We start from the raw sequence: 19,673 nt of genomic DNA, 5'->3' as shown, positions 1-19,673 counted from the left end.
TTAAAAAGTTTTTTTGCTGTGCTGTGTGGCATGTGGGATCTCAGTTCTCCAACCAAAGATCAAAACCTCATCCTCTGTACTGGGAGTGTGGAGTCTTAACCATTGGATCACCAGGGAAGTCCCAAAGGCTTTGACTTTTAATGAAACTTGAGAAGGATGGAAGCTCTAGTTTTTCCTGAAAGAAAGAATAACCATTTACCATGTCAGCCTCATGCAGTGATGCCTTTTGCTGGCCTGCTCTGTGTAGGTCATTTTATCAGAGTCTCCTGTAGGCAACTCAACGAGACTTCCGCTTTCTGGCATTTTAAAAGGACCTACGAACAACAGAAGAGGCAATAACAAGAATCCTTCTGTAAAAATTCCATTTCTTTCAATATGGACTAAGAGACAAGTAAAATTTAAAACTTACAAAATGCTTTGGTTCATGAGATATTTCAGACGCCAGGAAATAACCCAGTTATCCAAACAAATACCACATCAAAGGATTTCAACTCAACAAAAGATGCTAGACAGCTTACTCACATCCCTTTTAATAGGATCTGATTTTCAGGAACACTTTTACTCTTCTTTTCTGCCTGCATAAAATTTTCCTTTAGCCTTCCTGCCAGGTGGGGCCAGTCCTGAGATTGTCTATACTAATAGGTCGAACATACATTTAAGCAGAGAGACCCTGAGTCAACTATAAAATGCTTGTGAAATAAAGGTTCTGTAAACCAATTTAGAAATACTATACACAAGCAGGGGTAATGCAAGAAAGATTCAGCATTTACTGTTTTCCCCCACTTTATAATATACAATGAATTTATAATCTATCAAGCAATGTTTGGAAGAACTGAATTATAGGATCATTATTTTAAACTCAGGGCTTCCCAGGTGCCTCAGTGGTAAAGAATCTGTCTGCAATTCTGGAGACGTGGGTTCAATCAGTGGGTCAGGAAGATCTGGAGAAGGAAATGGCAATCGACTCCAGTATTCTTGCCTGGAAAATCCCATGGAAGAGGAGCCTGGTGGGCTACAGACCATGGGGTTGTAAAAGAGTCAGACATGACTTAGCAACTAAACAACGGCAGTTTAAACTTAAGAAAAGTAGAAAGAAAACAAGTTAACATTTCAGAAAGCCACCACTTCCAGTCCAGCGGCATTCTTTCCCTTTCATACCCTCAGAAGATTCATGTGCACAGTCATCAGGAATAAATCCTGCAGCACGCAGAGCAACTCGGCAAGCTTTTCTGACCACATCTTTTGCCTCGTTTCGAAATTCTTCTAGGCGCTCTGTCACCTAGACATTGATGAATATATATCATTAGTGGCACCAAAGTATCAAAAATGGGGGAAAAACTCTTGAAACAAATTTTCTCACCTCTGCTAGCCGTACAACTTGTGCAGCTTTAAATTCTTGCAGGGTGTAGGTATGACATTTTTCAATAGAACATAGTCCCATAAAACTCAATTGATAACACAATTCATTTATTTTAAGGAGAGCTGGTCGCAAATACTGAATGAAAATAAAAAATTATCATTGTTTAGTTAAAAAAAAAAAGCTCAACTTTTAAGGTATAAAATATTTGGAAAGCAAGAATGGGAATTAAGAAAAATAAATGGCTCTATATGTTAATTTCAGCTACAACTACAAAGAACATACATTAAAAAGGGACACTTCTGAAATTCTATTCTGGAAGTATTTTTTGAGTTATCAGATTCAATTTGTCTGAATTCCTTTCTTTTCATTTTGAATACACATGCTTTAACTATGAAGTTGAGGGCGAGAAACAGAGGAGTGGGCAATATCTTAAATTTTACTAGGTTTGACTAATAGCTAGTAAAAGATTCTTAGTGTTCCTGAGGACTTTACAATGTCCAGTCACCATGATAATGGAGGTGCCCATCTATTGATCTAAGAGGTTATAATATAGAACAACGACAAATTTCACTGTACAATTTCAGTGGGTAACAGTCACTATTAAGAATCTATCTTGCAGCGTGGTCTGGGAGAATGAGTGGAATTATTTGTGGAATAATGTCACATAATGTAAGTTAATCTTCCACTATGCCATCATCATAAATCTGGGTTCTAGGATGCTGGCTTTGAAGGCACATGTTCCAAGATTGTTTCTAGGTCATTCCTCCTCACTTCTAAACTAATCAGAGGAGGAGCAGATAAATTATATTTTTTAAAAGTTTAATTTACTTATATGTGACAGTGGTTTAAGTACTATATACAGCACACTCTTGGACTCCTTTCCAGGAGTTTCTAAAACAGGACAAACAATAGTCATTTAAATGTCATGAAATAGTGCTTTAATTATTTATTCTAAGTACAAATAAAAGGAAGTTACAATTAGTAGAGCCCTCAGTGAAGAGATTTATTTGAGAAAACATCTAGGAAGTAATTTAGTCCCTAAGATTCATCTCATGGAGGAATTTTCATGATAAAAGAAGCAAAATACAATATTGTAAATCAACTATGCTTCAATTTTAAAAAGAAGCAGAAGTTTACAGGCGATGTCTCTGAGTTGAAATAAGATATTAAATGAATTAATATGAAAACAGAAGTAGAAATGAGACTGTAATCAAAATTGGGCAGCAAAAGTAAGAAAGTCCAGTGTACTGTGCAGAAAAAGTCTTGAACCAAAAATATAAGTTCTTTTATTAAAGCGATAATTAGCTAGGATCCAGGTGGACAGCAAAACTGGTATTGATGGTCTGCCAAAAAGTGAGAGTTTGACAGTGGGAATTTGGGATATACATACACACACACACACACACACACACACATATAATCTGAGAAATTACTTTGGCTTAACTTAAATATCTGGCTATCAGCATAAAGGACAAAAGAGAAAGTTGTTGTGAATGTAAGAGAGACTGAAGCTGTTTTGTTTTTTCCTCTCATGATTGTTTCTGCTGTTAGCAAATTTCAGATGGAATTTGGGTTAGGTGGATCATTCCTGGGCTGGTATATCAAGAGTGCCCATTGAAGGTGATAAGCATTAGCATTATTTTAATATTTTATAATAAGTATAAGTAGAATATAACCTTTAAAAATTATAAATCACTATGTTGTACACCTGAAACATGTAATATTATATGTCATTTGTGCCTCAATAAAAATTTAATTAATTAACTGAAACACAAAAGTCAAACTACTAGAGTCAATAATAAATTCTGCAAAATTTTAGGAAATAGGCTCAATATACAAAAGTCAATTGTATTGCTATATAGAATATATATATACACATACACACATGCACGCTGTTTAATATGGGGCTTCTCTGGTGGCTCAGACAGTAAAGAATCTGCCTGCAATGCGGGAGACTAGGGTTCAATCCCTGGGTCAGGAAGATCCCCTAGAGAAGGGAAAGGCTATCCACTCCAGTATTTTTGCCTGGAGAATCCCATGGATGGAGGATTCTCCATCCATGGGGTCACAAAGAGTAGAAAATGACTGAGAGACTAACACTTCAACTTTCACACTTTATACATATATCACTTAGACATATTCTACAATACACATATATTCTACACATATTCAAAATGAAAAAATCCAAAGTGAAATTTAAAAAAACAATTCCACTTACAATAAATAAAGAATAAATAAAATATATTTAATAAATAAATTAATAAATAAATAAAATATTTGGGAATTAATTTAACAAAAGAAATGTAAAATATATACCCTGAAAACTACAAAACACTGTTGAAAGAAACTGAATAAAACCTAATAAATGGAAAAGGACTCTATGTTCACAGACTTGAAAAGTTAAAGCCATTAAAATGGCAATACTTCCTAAATTGATCTACAGATTTGAAACAATTCCTACCAAAATGCTAGTTGGGTTCTTTGTAGAAATTGACAAATTGATCTTAAAATTCATGTGGAAATTCAAGAGTCCCAGGGAACTTACACTTCTTAATTTTAAAATTTACTACAAAACAACAATATTCAAGAGAGTGTGGTGCTGGCATAAGGATAGCTGTAGATCAACAGAAAAATAGAGTTCAGGAATTCTCACATTTACAAGCAATTGCTGACAAAGGTGCCAGGACAATTCAATGGAAAAAGAATAGTCTTGCAGCAAATGGTGCTGGGACACCTGGACAGCCACATGCAAAAGAATGAAGGTGAACTCCTACCTCACACCATCAGCAAAAATTAACCCGAGATGGACTGAAGTCTTAAATGTAAGGCTTAAAACTATTAGAAGAAAATATAGGGGTAAATCTTTGTGATGTGAATTGAAGCAATAGTTTTTTAGATATCATACCAAAAGCACAAGCAGCAAAAAAATGGATAAATTAGACATCATCAAAACTAAAAAATTTTGAGCTGCAAAGGACAGTATCAAGGGAGTGAAAAGACAGCCCATAAGAAAAGTTTTGCAAATCATTTCTCCAATAAGGGGCTTGTATCTACAATACAGAAAGAATTTTTACAACTACAGGTAACCCAATTAAAAGTGAGAACAGTATCTGAATTGATAGTTCTCCAAATAAGATTTACAAGGGACCAAACTTATATGAAAAGATGCTCACCACTGTTAGCCATCAGTGAAATATAAATCTAAACCACAATGAGAGGGGTGGGATTGAGAAGATGAGAGGGAGGTTCAAGAAACAGGGGACATATGCATGCCAATGTCTGATTCATGTTAATATTTGGCAGAAAACCACAAAATTCTGTAAAGCAATTATCCTTCAATTAAAAAATTAATTAAAAATATAAAATGATGTGAAAAAAGAAAAAACAATGAGATACCACCACCGCACAACCAGTAAGAAAGACTATAATGAAAAAGGCAGATGTAATAATGGTGAGAAAATGGGGAAACTCCAGCCTTCCTATTTTGTTGGTGGTAATGTAAAATTGTGCAGTGGCTTTGGAAAACTGTTTTGCAGTTCCTCAAAATGTTAAACATAGAATAACTGGTCATCTGGCAATTCCACTCCTAAGTATATACCCAAAGAAATAGAAACATGTCTAGACTAAAACTCACATATAAATGTTCATAGTGGCATTATTCATAATAGCCAGAAAGTGGAAGAACCCAAATATCTGTCAATAGGTAGATGGATAAATAAAACATATGCATCCATACAATGGAATATTATTTACCAGTAAAAAGAAATGCCATGCTACTACATAGATGGACCTTGAAAACATGCTAAGTTAAAAAAGTCAGTCACAAAGAACGACATATTGCATGGTTTAATTTATTGAAATGCACAGAGTGGACAAATCAAGAGAGAGAATATGTAGATTGGTGGTTGATCAGAGCTGGGGCAGGGGTTGGGCTGGGGGAGTCAGGGAAACCTGAGGTTAATCAAGGAGAGTGATCACTCTTTTTGGAGTGATAGAAGTGTTCTAAAATAGACCATGGTGATGGTTGATCATTCTATGAATATATTAAAGCCATTCAATAGCATACTCTAAATGAATGAATTGTAGGAATTCTATTTCAACAAAGTTGTTATAAGGAAATTTGGGCACAGATGCTAATACGGTTGGTTACTAAAAATAATAAAAAGAAAAATTTCAAGGATATCCCTTCAACATGGTCAGAAAAGAATGAAAAGAACCAGCCCTCCCAGTTAACTTGTAAATATAAGACTAGTGGTGTGTGGTAATGATAGCATCTAATATTAATAGATATTTAAACAAACAAAATGAGTCTTTTGGTAGTATCAACCTAAGATTAAAATGATGTGAACTTTCTAGTCTGCTTGGACTACATTAAAAAGAAGATATTATCAAGGTCAAAGGACTATTGGTATGAATGGTGGGCAAAGAGAATGACAATCTCAAGCACATGATATAAGGAAACAAACTTAAGGATTGAGAGGCTAAAGGAAGGAAGAACTATTCTATTTATCTAGGAATAAATTAATGAAACATATAATGACCAAGACACGGTAAAAGATGAAAGGTGGTAAAACAGTGGTAAAATAGGTTCAAATTATTGATAGATCCTTAGTGAAATTAGAGGTCTAGGGCTGAGTTTGATATCAAGAAAGATTAGAATCTTTTCGACAACTCAGAATGCTTGATTGGATGGAGGACTTGAGATGGTACATCTTATATACCTGTCTTTGTACTAACATCTTATGTGAATTGTATTCCTTTCAAGTTCATTTATTGTGCAACTGATGTCTTGATCAGATCTTTCAGACTACCATATGCAAAGAGAAGGAAATGACCAGTAAAATGCAAACTTGAAGTTTCTGATGTGAGAGGGTGGTGATTCAGTGTCATAAAATAGACATAAAATAACAGTGATTACAGTTCATTCCCAGGGGCCAACCAGAAAACTTCTCCTGCAAGTTGAAATTCAAGAAGTAGAGATTTTAAATATGGCCACATGCACTTTAATAGTTCCTTTCCCATGATTATCCCTTCCTCCAAAGTAAACACTAAAAATTTCCCTACTGTTTGAATTCATGATTGAAAATACATGCTACATTGGGAGATACTGGCCCAATGAAAGCAATGAAAGCAAGCCCACAAATTATTTTGGACCATATAGTCCAGAGGGTCTCAAAGATAAGAAGAAGTAATAGGAGTTGCTAGCCTGCTCTATTCAAGAGGATGCACAATTTTCCTGATCAACAACAAAAGGAATCATGAATCCAAACCTCTAAGGCTGCTTCTAAACAAAGGGGACCTGTGCAAACCCTAGGTAAAATGTAGAAACACATTAGACTGCTAGACCCTTAAATGACAAATAGGACAAAAACTGTCAATTCTCTTAAAAGAGGAAATATTCTATTTTGGAGATTAATTTTTTTTCTGTTAGTAATTCTTTTAAAATATGATTAACAAATACATACATGATTAACAATAAACAGATTTTTTTGTAGAGATTTTCGACATCCACTGATTTTTTTGGAGCGAACATTCTTCTTCCACACGTTAAAAGCCTTCCATTTCCGAAAAAGTGAAAATATGGGAATCTTAGTGAGTTCTCTGTGATATAGATATTCCTGTTCCCATCGATCAATTTCGATAAATTCAATGTCATTATTATAAACATGTGTTACTGCCTTTTTGCTAATAGTATAATAGTCATTTTTATTGATGTTCTCATAATTCACAACCCTATGAACAAACAAAAATTGGAGCAAATGAATATAGTAGTCAACATAAAATTAAGCAATTGCATTACTATTTTGTTTTAAAAAGGTAAAAGATTTCTGGAAAATAAATGTTTAAAATTTTTTAAAATTCTAACAGACCACTTTGAGACTGAATAAATTATTTAAGAAAAGGGAGCTACTTTTAACAACAGTTAGACTTACTGTAACTTTTAAGTATTTTACAATTTTGGCAGTATGTTTGATAATTTCAGTTATGTGGTTTTTACAAAAACAAACCAATTGTAGATTTTTAAAGTGAAAGATACCTGGAAATAAGTTTTTATTTATCATTGATTGTTTAGAAACTATTCAATGATAATAGTGTGAAAGAGTTTTACTCTACCCAATATTGACAGAACTATGAAAAAGATCAAAACAAGAAAATAAGAATTGGATTAGAATCAAGACCCAGATTAAACTTTAAAAAGTCCAATTTATCACCACATATCAAAATAATTGTTAATGAGAAATTGTTTATTTCAAGATATTCCTCTTTCAACTGTCATTAAGGGTATTCTTCAATCTCATTCATAATAAGAAATAGATCAAGCAAAGGAGTAAAGCAAGAATGGGATAAAAACCAGAGCAAGGATAGGAGTGGGAAACAAAGGAATGAGAATAGAAAGGCGATTCCCTAAAACTTCTTAAAATCTTGCTTACAGACACAAAGATATTTTCTGTAATTTTAGCTATAGCACTGAAATATTGGATATTATTTAAATGTTTATTAACAGACCAAGTGCAAAATATGACATGGCAAAAACAAGACCTCAAATTGTTTCTGTGTTAAACTATGCAAAAATTGTAGTTATGTATGTTATACAATAATTCTAAAAATTACTATACAAAATTCAGACAGGAACCCTCCAGTGAAAATCAACTGTTTCCCATGTCTATTTTTCTCTTCCAGTCCTTAGCTCTGCATTCTGAACCTGAGTTCATGATCTTTAGCACAGCCTTCAGGTCACATGTAAAATACCTGAAATTACACTTAGACAAATTTATGTACATATGCGGGATAAGTTTTTTAAGGGATTGGAACAAAATTCTCATATGCTTTGTGTCTGTTAATCAAAAAACGATGAACCAGTGGCAAAAATAATTTTTAGGTTTTAATTTCTATTTTTGTTTTAATAACACTAAGAAAAATATTTAAAAATTAGGGCATACAGGACCAGAATGAAAGTGAACTCAAAGCAAGAGCTCTTTAAGTGAGCACAAAAGGGAACTAGGGGGCTGGTGGGCTGTGGAGTGGGGGGAATCTCAAACGTCTCTCCCCCAATTCAGTGCTGTAACAGAAGAATTTCAACTTGCTTAGCTCCTACCTAACAGCACTGTCTGACTCTGTCTGTGTTCTAACTGACTCACAGCAGAAACATTTGGGAAAATGCCAGGTATTACATGTTGCTGGTAAGTTGTATAGAAAATGTTAAAATGTTTTTCCTTTCTTCTTTGTTAACAGCTTAATATATAATTAGGGCATTCTTCAAGTGATTCTCTACAAAGTGGGAAATTTCAACTTGTCTCTGAAACTGTAATCAACCTTAGATGTTTCATTAACTTCAGTCATCCAACCAACCTAAAAGCAAGAAAAACAGTTCACTAATGGCCCTTGTGTGTGCGTGTCTAGAAAACTTACTCTGTGTGGGTCTATATGCTACTAAAGGCCCTTCAATTGACAGAAGATAGCAGGCGTGGTCCATGACATTGAATTTTAACTTATGGGTTCTCAGTGCCACAAAGAGATCCTTTTTATTTACATTTTCCTGCCTATTCAAGATTCTCATTCTCAAACTCCTAAGCCTTTTCCTCCACTCTACATCTTTACTCCTCACAGGGCAAACAAACACATGAGAGTCTTTTTAAAATTTGGATCATCAAAAATACTTCGGAGTATATCTACCTAAAGAAACAAAAGACCTATACATAGAAAACTATAAAACACTGATGAAAGAAATCAAAGAGGACACAAACAGATGGAGAAACATACCGTGTTCATGGATTGGAAGAATCAATATTGTCAAAATGGCTATTCTACCCAAAGCAATCTATAGATTCAATGCAATCCCTATCAAGCTACCAACGGTATTTTTCACAAAACTAGACCAAAGAATTTCACAATTTGTATGGAAATACAAAAAACCTCGAATAGCCAAAGTAATCTTGAGAAAGAATGGAACTGGAGGAATCAACCTGCCTGACTTCAGACTCTACTACAAAGCCACAGTCATCAAGACAGTATGGTACTGGCACAAAGACAGAAATATAGATCAATGGAACAGAATAGAAAGCCAAGAGATAAATCCACGAACCTATGGACACCTTATCTTTGACAAAGGAGGCAAGGATATACAATGGAAAAAAGACAACCTCTTTAACAAGTGGTGCTGGGAAAACTGGTCAACCACTTGTAAAAGAATGAAACTAGAACACTTTCTAACACCATACACAAAAATAAACTCAAAATGGATTAAAGATCTAAATGTAAGACCAGAAACTATAAAACTCCTAGAGGAGAACATAGGCAAAACACTCTCCGACATAAATCACAGCAAGATCCTCTATGACCCACCTCCCAGAATATTGGAAATAAAAGCAAAACTAAACAAATGGGACCTAACGAAACTTAAAAGCTTTTGCACTACAAAGGAAACTATAAGTAAGGTGAAAAGACAGCCCTCAGATTGGGAGAAAATAATAGCAAATGAAGAAACAGACAAAGGATTAATCTCAAAAATATACAAGCAACTCCTGCAGCTCAATTCCAGAAAAATAAATGACCCAATCAAAAAATGGGCCAAAGAACTAAACAGACATTTCTCCAAGGAAGACATACAGCTGGCTAACAAACACATGAAAAGATGCTCAACATCACTCATTATTAGAGAAATGCAAATCAAAACCACAATGAGGTACCATTACACTCCAGTCAGGATGGCTGCTATCCAAAAGTCTACAAGCAATAAATGCTGGAGAGGGTGTGGAGAAAAGGGAACCCTCTTACACTGTTGGTGGGAATGCAAACTAGTACAGCCGCTATGGAAAACAGTGTGGAGATTACTTAAAAAACTGGAAATAGACCTGCCATATGACCCAGCAATCCCACTTCTGGGCATACACACTGAGGAAACCAGATCTGAAAGAGACACGTGCACCCCAATGTTCATCGCAGCACTGTTTATAATAGCCAGGACATGGAAGCAACCTAGATGCCCATCAGCAGATGAATGGATAAGGAAGCTGTGGTACATATACACCATGGAATATTACTCAGCTGTTAAAAAGAATTCATTTGAACCAGTTCTAATGAGATGGATAAACTGGAGCCCCTTATACAGAGTGAAGTAAGCCAGAAAGATAAAGAACATTACAGCATACTAACACATATATATGGAATTTAGAAAGATGGTAACGATAACCCTATATGCAAAACAGAAAAAGAAACACAGAAATACAGAACAGACTTTTGAACTCTGTGGGAGAATGTGAGGGTGGGATATTTCAAAAGAACAGCATGTATACTATCTATGGTGAAACAGATCACCAGCCCAGGTGGGATGCATGAGACAAGTGCTCGGGCCTGGTGCACTGGGAAGACCCAGAGGAATCGGGTGGAGAGGGAGGTGGGAGGGGGGATCGGGATGGGGAATACGTGTAAATCTATGGCTGATTCATATCAATGTATGACAAAACCCACTGAAATGTTGTGAAGTAATTAGCCTCCAACTAATAAAAATAAATAAATAAATAAATAAATAAAATAAAATAAAATTTGGATCATCAGCATAAAAATCACCTGGCATGCTTAAGAATCCAGATTTCTGGGTCCAACACAGAACCAGAATCTTTATGTATAGAACTCGAGAGTCTAGCTTAGCAAATTTCCTGTGTGATTCTGACATACAATTATGTTTGTCACCAATGAATTCTATTTGAAAGCAAATCAACAACAACAAAAACCTGATGGTGATATGATGAGCTCTCTTTTGTACCTTCACTTGAAAATCTTGTCCCAGAACTTCCCTGGTGGTCCAGTGGCTAAGACAACATGCTCCCAGCGCCGGGGGCCTAGGTTGGATACCTGGTCATGGAACTAGATCCCACATGCCACAACTAAGAGTTCACATGTCTCAACTCAAGATCCCACGTGCTTCAACTAAGACCTGGTGCAGCTAAATAAATAGTAAATTAAAACAAATATTTTTTTAAAGAAAAACTTCACTGTACCTTCACTGTGTTTTATCCCCTTGAGTACATTTTTTCATGCTTTCCTCCAAAGAGAGATGGAGAGGTTTCACATCACCTTTTTCTACCTCTCCTTGTATTTGAATACTTTTTCTCTGCATTTAAAAATGTATAGAACTTCACTTTAACTCGTAGAAAGCTTTCCTTTAGCTTCTTGTTTTTTTCTTGACCCTGTTGCCCATTTAACTTAAAATCCCCTGTCATCTTCCTTCTCTTAAATTTCCTGTATAATGGTTGTATGCACCCCATCCATTCCTTTGTTGTTCAGTTGCTAAGTCACGTCTGACTCATGGCAACCCCATGGACTGCAGCACATCAGGCGTCCCTGTCAGTCACTCTCTCCCGGAGTTTGCTCAAACTCCTGTCCATTGAGTCAGCGATGCCATTCAACCATCTCATCCTCTGCCACCCCCTTCTCCTCTTGCCCTCAATCTTTCCCATCATCAGGGTCTTTTCCAATGAGTGGCTCTTTTCATCAGGTGGCCAAAGTATTGGAGATTCAGCTTCAACATCAGTCCTTCCAATGAATATTCAGTGTTGATTACCTTTAGGATTGACTGGTTTGATCTCCTTGCAGACCAAGGAACTCTCAAGAGTCTTCTCCAACACCACAGTTCAAAAGCATCAATTCTTTGACACTCAGCCTTCTTTATGGTCCAACTTTTACATCTGTACATGACTACCAGAGAAACCATAGCTTTGACTATATGGACCTTTGCTGGCCAAGTGATGTCTCTGCTTTTGAATATGCTGTCTAGGTTTGTCATAGCTTTCCTTCTCAAAGTTTCTGAAAACTAGTCTTGTTCCTCACTACTCTGATACAGTGATTCTCTTGAGGATCAGCAGGAATTTCCTTTAAGCCCAATCCATTTGGTAGGCAGAAGGGACAGCAGGGTCAAGGAAAGCTTTGCAAAAGTTAAAGAAGCATATGCACAGTTCTCTGGAATCCTATTCTGCTTAGACTCTCTAGTTTGTTCCCAAGAGGCTAAACCCTAAATATACTCCTGGACTGCTGTGTTTTACTCCTCACATTGTAAACCTTGGCATTCATCTGTTCCAGGAATTAATCCTCTACTCTGAAGTAAGGGCTGCCTATTCAGCACTTCTTGGCATTCAGAATTCAGCCTCAAACTTCAACAGCTTCCTTAGTTTTTGTTTTTGTTTGTTTATTTATTTTTGGACTTTGTGTGGCTTGCAGGATAGTTTCCTGACCCGGGACTGAACCTGTGCCCTCAACAGTGAAAGTTCAGGGTCCTAACCACTGGATTGCCAGGGAATGCCCTCAGCTGCCTCCTTTGGATGTTTGTTTCATCAAGGCCTTTCTTTGAGAAAATAACCAGGAAAATTAGTCTTCCTTTAAGACCTCAAAAGGGAACTTAACTTTTTAAATTGCTGTGCTCTAATATTCCTACTTTGCTGGTAAAAGACTTTATGGCCCAATTAACTTAAACAGAGATCCTTGGACAGTTAATCAGGCTGAGAAGAATGTCTTGAATAAAACTATACTTAACTGTGTTTATTCGGAGAAGGCAATGGCAACCCACTCCAGTAGTCTTGCCTGGAGAATCCCATGGATGGAGGAGCCTGGTAGGCTGTAGTCCATGGGGTCACTAAGAGTCAGACATGACTGAGTGACTTCGGTTTCACTTTTCACTTTCATGCATTGGAGAAGGAAATGGCAACCCACTCCAGTATTCTTGCCTGGAGAATCCCAGGGACAGGGGAGCCTGGTGGGCTGCCGTCTATGGGGTCGCACAGAGTCAGACACGACTGAAGCGACTTGGCAGCAGCAGCAGCAGTGTTTAACTGGAAAAAAAGATGCTTGTTGTCTTTTCTTGCTGTTCAGTGTAGAATCATGGAATCCCTTATCAAATTATTTTGTGGTAGAGCCTCTGTCCATCTGAAATGAAACTTAGACACAAGGCTTCTATAAATGTCCAAAAGAATGTGTCATGTTAAGAGACTTGCATGGCCTATTGTGGGAGGTCATCCACCGTCCCGTTATTCTTCATTTCAGATAAACGAAATCTACTGTGGTTCTAAAAAGCAATAATTTTTTCTCTTGATTTTTCTAAAACAATCTCAATGTGATTTGATATTTCAAATAGCATCTTTATCTTTTAGCGATAGAACATGCATCCGTTCATCTTTAAACAGATGCATTAGACTAAGACTGCAAAAGTATGAGCCTTCTGATCGAGAATTTTGAACAGCCTCCTACTGCTTATGTCATTAAATCCAAATTATTCTGCCGGGTGTTGTGGCACTCTTCTGTCCCTGTTAGTTCCTTCTCTGTCCACACAATTGCCCTTTTTAATCAGGCTGGTCTCTCAATCATCTTAGGCTTAAGATGGTCATCTCAGCACATCTTAGACTGTGCTAGAATGCATGCGCATGTCTTTGTCCACCTGGTCCCTTTTGCCCCTCCTGATTTCTACAAACAAGTGAGTAATTCCTTACCTGCTTTTAGGTGCTGGGGTGAATTAGATGAGTCAAATCTAAGTTGTCTTATTATCACACAGTTTTAATCACAGTTTATTACATAGTTTTATGATTTTAACATGTTTATTGGACAAAGGTAAACAAGCAAGAGCCTGTAAAGAAATTAGCTATTTCCTGAGTTTTGCATTTGTAAACCTCAATCTATTTGATGATGGTGAGTATCATGATTCAGTATGCATTTAGATCTAACTTGAACTAGAGAAGAGTCATGGCTTGCTTTGCTTCTGGTTTGATTAACCAGAAATGGTAAAAATAACTGATAAGGAACTCCTAGAATATTAGACTAAAGCATAACTTCCAAGTTTCTTCAATAATACAGTGCTCTACAGTCAATGGTTTTCAAAGTATGGTCCTTGGAACAGCACCATCAACGTTACATGGGAATTGCTAATTCTTAAGCCTCCTCCAGACCAACTGAATCAGAAACAGGGTGGTTAACAATCTATGTTTTAGCAAACCCTTTAGGGCCTACTGGAGAACAATTGTTCCAGCCCCAAGGCCTACAACTCTGATTGAATATTGGGATCATCTCATGAGTTTTAAAGAAATGCTTTTGCTTGGGCTGCACAACAAACCAATTAAATGTAACTCTGGGGGTGGGTCTTGGGTGATTCTAGAAGCCAAAGCTGAGAACCACTGCTCTAGGTTCTTCAAATTTTTTATAAAATGAAATAATCATCCACTAAATTGTAACATCGCCAAAATGGTGTATGTGTGTGTGTGTGTGTGTGTGTGTGTGTGTGTGCACGCCTGTGTGTGTGTTGAAAGGAAGACAGTCTGAAACTGGGATTTTTGATGATTCCAAGTGAAAATACTAAAGATCCATGGTGTTTCCACTTGATTGAAATTTCTACATGTGCTAGCCCAAGAAAGATGTCACTGTGTTAGGCAACCTGGGGAGGTTTCTGATAATGTGGCTTGAAAATGATCTTTTCCTTATTATATAACATATGCCTCATTATAGTGTTTTTTTAATAGTTATGACTTCATGTAACGAGAAACGCTTTCACTTGAGAAAGCTGATATTTATCTGCATATTCTGTTTTAGGCTACTAAACATGTAATCTAGATGAAAGGATAGAATAGCTTTAGTTTGAAATTTTAAAAGCTGTCTAAAAATTATTTTAACATAACGGGCTTAGAAACTATCTGAAAACCAACTCGATCACTTAGAAAGTAATATGGCCTGAGCCCAGTATAGACTTTTATATTGTCCTAAATCACATAACTATGTTTCATAGAATTCTAATCCCAACAGGTATCCCACAAGAATTGGTTCTTTGTTTATACAGGCTACAGTCTATAGGGTCGCAAAGAGTCAGACACAGCCGAAGTGATTTAGCATACACTCAGGCACCTAGAAGGCTAGGACAGGAACTACTTCCTGCCTTCTAGCAGGATCAGGCTTTGCTTTTGCATGGGACTCCTTGTAGCAATCCAACGGCCACCCCAAGCTGTCCTTTCCCAAGGTGACAACTCAGATGCTAGGACATGAGATACACAACGGGTCCACTCTGGCTTAAGAGGAGTCAATATTTCTTCCAATAAGTTTAAGCATAGATTTTAGGGTTCCTGCAGAGACATGCCCAGAGAAAGAACCAGTGTACTATGGGAAGTCCAAAACTATGGCTCCCCATCAGTTATTTATAATTCAATTTTAGTTCCTCTCAATGCAGATATAATTTAGCAGTCAGGGGTCATTTTTATCATAAGCAATGTTGCCTAGAAACAACTGATATACTACTTTGTATCAGGTTACCAGGGGAACAGAGCTTCAGAGTTAACCAAAGGTCAGATTCTCATGTGAAGAGTGAGATCCTCTAAAGCAATGCTTCCAGCATTTGCATGTTTTAACACGTCTGAACAATGATAACATTTTATAAGGCACACTGGCGAAGACTTAATTATAATTTCTTTGTACTATAATAAGAAAAATAAAAAATGAAATATTCAGGGAAATATTCGATATTGAATTTTATGAAAAGTCCAGATAAAGTCTTAGCTCATAAACAACCATAAAAAAGCTGTGACCATAGCTTTTTTGAAGTAGATACCGCATTTTTAATCAAGACATGATGGGTAGTTGGTTCAAATTCTTAATAATCACCACTGCTAAGGAATACTGCTTATGGAAATGGGAGATAGCAAGTGGCACGTGATGATTTATTGCTCTGTCTCCAATGAATAGAAACTCCTTTCTCCACTGATCAGAATTTGGATCACCTGTTCTTTTGAAATTATGCGCCAAAGGTACCACCATTCTTTAATTCTAACAGCTTTTCCTTTTCTCTCTTTGATGATTGCCATGTTGAAATTTCTTATTACAAAATGATTTAAAACCCAGTCAAGCATTTCCACATGAAGTATTTCAGAAGCAACGGTGAAGCTTTCTCTCAGACATAGATGTTACTGTTTGATTTCATAACTTTTCCTTAAGTTTAAAGTCTTAACAATGACTTAAAAAATCACTAGAGAGCCATATGAAATTTCACCTTTCCAAAGTTGAATTTTTGCTGTGAATTCCTGATCTTCGTCAGTATGTGTTAATATGTTTTCAGGAACCTTTAATAATTTTTTATAAAGTTCATTCAGGTACTCAAATGTCAGTTAAGTAACCCAGCTGTGAAACTAAAAACTGTTTTTTACTAAATCCACAAAGTTGAATCATTTGTAAAATACGTTCCAATTCTTAACAAAATTCTGCCTTGGGATCACCTATGCACTTGAGTCTGAAACAACAAAGAATGGTATTCTGCTCCTATATCTTTGTAAAAGGCGTAAAAACAGAAGGTCAAGTGGTGACTTGGATTTTATTATAGTTACAATTTTGATAATATTATTTACTTTGGAATTCATAACTACAGAGAAACATTTATATATGGGAGGTTTTTTGTGAATAAAATGATGTATTATGTATCTTAATCTCAGAATTATCAGAATAAACTCTACATGGAAAATGTATTTTAAAGAAGTATTTCCATAATATCTTATTTGCTTTGGATATTTCAACCCCAGTAGCTTTCCTCCCTAAGAACAAAGTTCTTCCAAATATTTCATTGCAGGGATTGTAGAGCTGTTATCTAGCAGTTATTAATGTCTGCACAGTCATCAGTATGCAGTATAATTTTAATAATGTCCTCAACTGTGGTCATCTCTGTTATGTAACATGTGGAGCTAATGGTATTACTGATTGATTTCCTTTGCTTTTCTGGTTCCAAATAGAATAAATAATTTCCACACAGACTGGTAAAATTGCAATTCTGCAAAAGAAAGTCTTTCTGACATTAAATATTAACTTTGTGGTTTTTTTTGGCTTCACAAAGTGGCATGCAGGAATCTTAGTTCCTAAACCAGAGATTGAACCTGTACCTCCTGCAGGGGAAGCAGAGGTCATAACCAGTGGACTACCAGGAAAGTCCCTGAAATTTGAATTCTTGCATTCCTAGCTTCTTAAGCTTCTTCATCAGATGGTAATCTAAAAATGGAATTTGGTTTCATATTTTGTTCTTGCACATGCCTTTGAAAGTTCAAACCCTTTAGGGGCAGGGTGGATATCTTTCAGTAAGGTGTTGATATAGCTTTCTCAGTGCTACTGATTCATTTGATAACATTTTCATACTAATGAGATATTTTAAAAAAAGGACAGGAAAATTACTGTGGTTCATAAACCCAATTTGAGTTATCCTAATTATGTTGCCTAATTGCTAACCTTTTCTTTTTTGAACACTGTGTTTATCTTATCTAATTTATTCCATTTCCTCTCTGAGTAAAACTTTGTACAGGTGTCTCAGTAATGGTATGACATATCTTTGTTTTGGGTTTTTTTTTTTTTTTTTTTTTTTTTTTTGCTATGAGAGTACAACTTCCAATGATTCCTAGTTGGTATCTCAGTTCCACCTCTCTTCATCAATTTTCTATTGAGAAGAAAGCATTATTTTGCATTTGTTCTGGAAAAATTCAATAGGTTTATGTGAGAACAGATTATTGTGCTAGATTTGAAAACGATAGAAAATGTTTCCATGCCTTCCATTATTCTTTGAAGCAAATTCTGTCTCAAGGGGGTCTCATGGACTCCTCAGAGTTTCATTTTGAGAGGCAGTAGAGCAGAGAAATTAAGAGTATACATTCTGAAGTCAGTCAGACTGTCATTTACTTATTGTACAATCTGGGACAAACCAAAAACCTCTAAAAAGCAAAACAAAAACAAAAACAAAAACTACAGTGCTGAGTAAGGAAGAAGAGAACTCCTAGAAGAAACTTTTATCTTCCTGTTCATCAGAGACTGGGGAAGGCAGCTCAAAGAATTTGGTGGCAAAGCTCAACTACAGTCACCTTCAAGGAAAGACCATCTCAACAACTGTATTCATTCCAACTAAACAACCATGGGCTTCCCAGGTGGTGCTAGTGGTAAAGAACCTGCCTTCCCATGCAGGAGACATAAGAGATGTGGGTTCGATCCCTAGGTGGGAAGATCCCCTGCAGGAGGGCATGGCAACCCTCTCCAGTATTCCTGCCTGGAGAATCCCATGGACAGAGGAGCCTGGAGGGCTACAGTGTACAGGGCCGCAAAGAGTCAGACACGACTGAAGTGACTTAGCACACACGCATGCAAATAACCATAGAGGAAGGCTGGCACCACCTTTAAGCCCTATTTGCCTATTGTGCTCAACTTTAAATCAATTCAGAGACTCACATTTGGGTGACACTTCAAATTATTTCAACAACAAATGTGTGTTTAGTAACAATAGAGCGTATATGTGACTATGTGTGTATTATTAATCTATATAAAACCTGACATTATCGCTCATTTTACTTTAAAAAACTTATTTCTATTATGTTAAGGAAAGCTGAAATGACAAGTAAAAAAAAATCATGTATTATCCATTTTTTAATGCATGCCCTCTTCTTTTCTCAGTAATCACAAAATATCAAAATTGTTTGTAATACTGATTAAAGAAAATGGTATTATATTAATATAAGAAGCACAGCAGTATACCACTTCTTAAAAAGTCTATAAGTAGAGACAAATGGGCAAAATAAGTAAAACTGTTGTGATTAAGATTCATTTGTCATTGGATGATAACCAAAATTATAATTTATCCTGTAAATCATTAATACCCAATTGATTATGGATAACACTTGCAACCTTATTTGTAATTTTTACTGCTAAATAAATTGCTTCATAAAAGAGAACTCACTTCAGATTATATGTATCGTATTCAATGGAAGATCTTGGCACTGCGGAGATCATATAAAGAAATCCGATGTGTTCGTTTTCACGGATTATTTTAACGATTTGCAAGGGATCTCGAATGTTGGCTTTAATGACTTCTTCTCGGTCATGGAAATAGTACTTAGGGTAAGTTAAGGAACTAGTCTCGTAGAGGCCTCTTCTTCCAGTGCTGGTGCGTGACAGTTTAGCAGGAGAGGGAGACGAGTCCGCAGAGGGCCACTGGATCTAAACAAAGCCAATTTTTCAAAAAGTGAGTTTTTTATACATAGTATCAAGTATATATATGTCAATCCCAATCTCCCAATTTATCGCACTTCCCTCTTCATCCCTCGGTGTCCATACATTTGTTCTCTTATGTCTGTGTTTCTATTTCTGCTTTGCAACCATATTCCAATAAAAATTAACTTAAGAAACAGGGGCTTCCCTGGTGGCTCAGGGGTAAAGAATCCGCCTGCCAATGCAGGAGACATGGGTGGGGTTCCATCCCTGGTCCAGGAAGATTTCACCCTGTCGCGGAGCAACGGACCTTGATAGACACAGCTATTGAGCCTGCGCTCTAGAG

General features: G+C 36.3%; 1 protein-coding gene across 1 annotated transcript in view; it reads right to left on the bottom strand.

Annotated features, from left to right (window-relative positions):
* Positions 1 to 19,673, bottom strand: part of DNAH6 (dynein axonemal heavy chain 6) — a 275,358-nt gene that overhangs the window by 238,022 nt on the left and 17,663 nt on the right. The window contains exons 5-9 of the mRNA XM_043917761.1: positions 19,077 to 19,336; positions 6,826 to 7,093; positions 1,361 to 1,495; positions 1,159 to 1,279; positions 200 to 314 (exon numbers count right to left, since the gene is read on the bottom strand). Coding sequence (XP_043773696.1) covers positions 200 to 314; positions 1,159 to 1,279; positions 1,361 to 1,495; positions 6,826 to 7,093; positions 19,077 to 19,336 — 899 coding nt within the window. The remainder of the gene's footprint in view (positions 1 to 199; positions 315 to 1,158; positions 1,280 to 1,360; positions 1,496 to 6,825; positions 7,094 to 19,076; positions 19,337 to 19,673) is intronic.

The sequence above is a fragment of the Cervus elaphus genome, chromosome 11 (assembly GCF_910594005.1).
Source record: "Cervus elaphus chromosome 11, mCerEla1.1, whole genome shotgun sequence".
Classification (NCBI taxonomy): domain Eukaryota; kingdom Metazoa; phylum Chordata; class Mammalia; order Artiodactyla; family Cervidae; genus Cervus; species Cervus elaphus.
The sequence above is the reverse complement of the archived record's forward strand: the minus strand, read 5'-3'. Positions and strand labels throughout refer to the sequence as shown.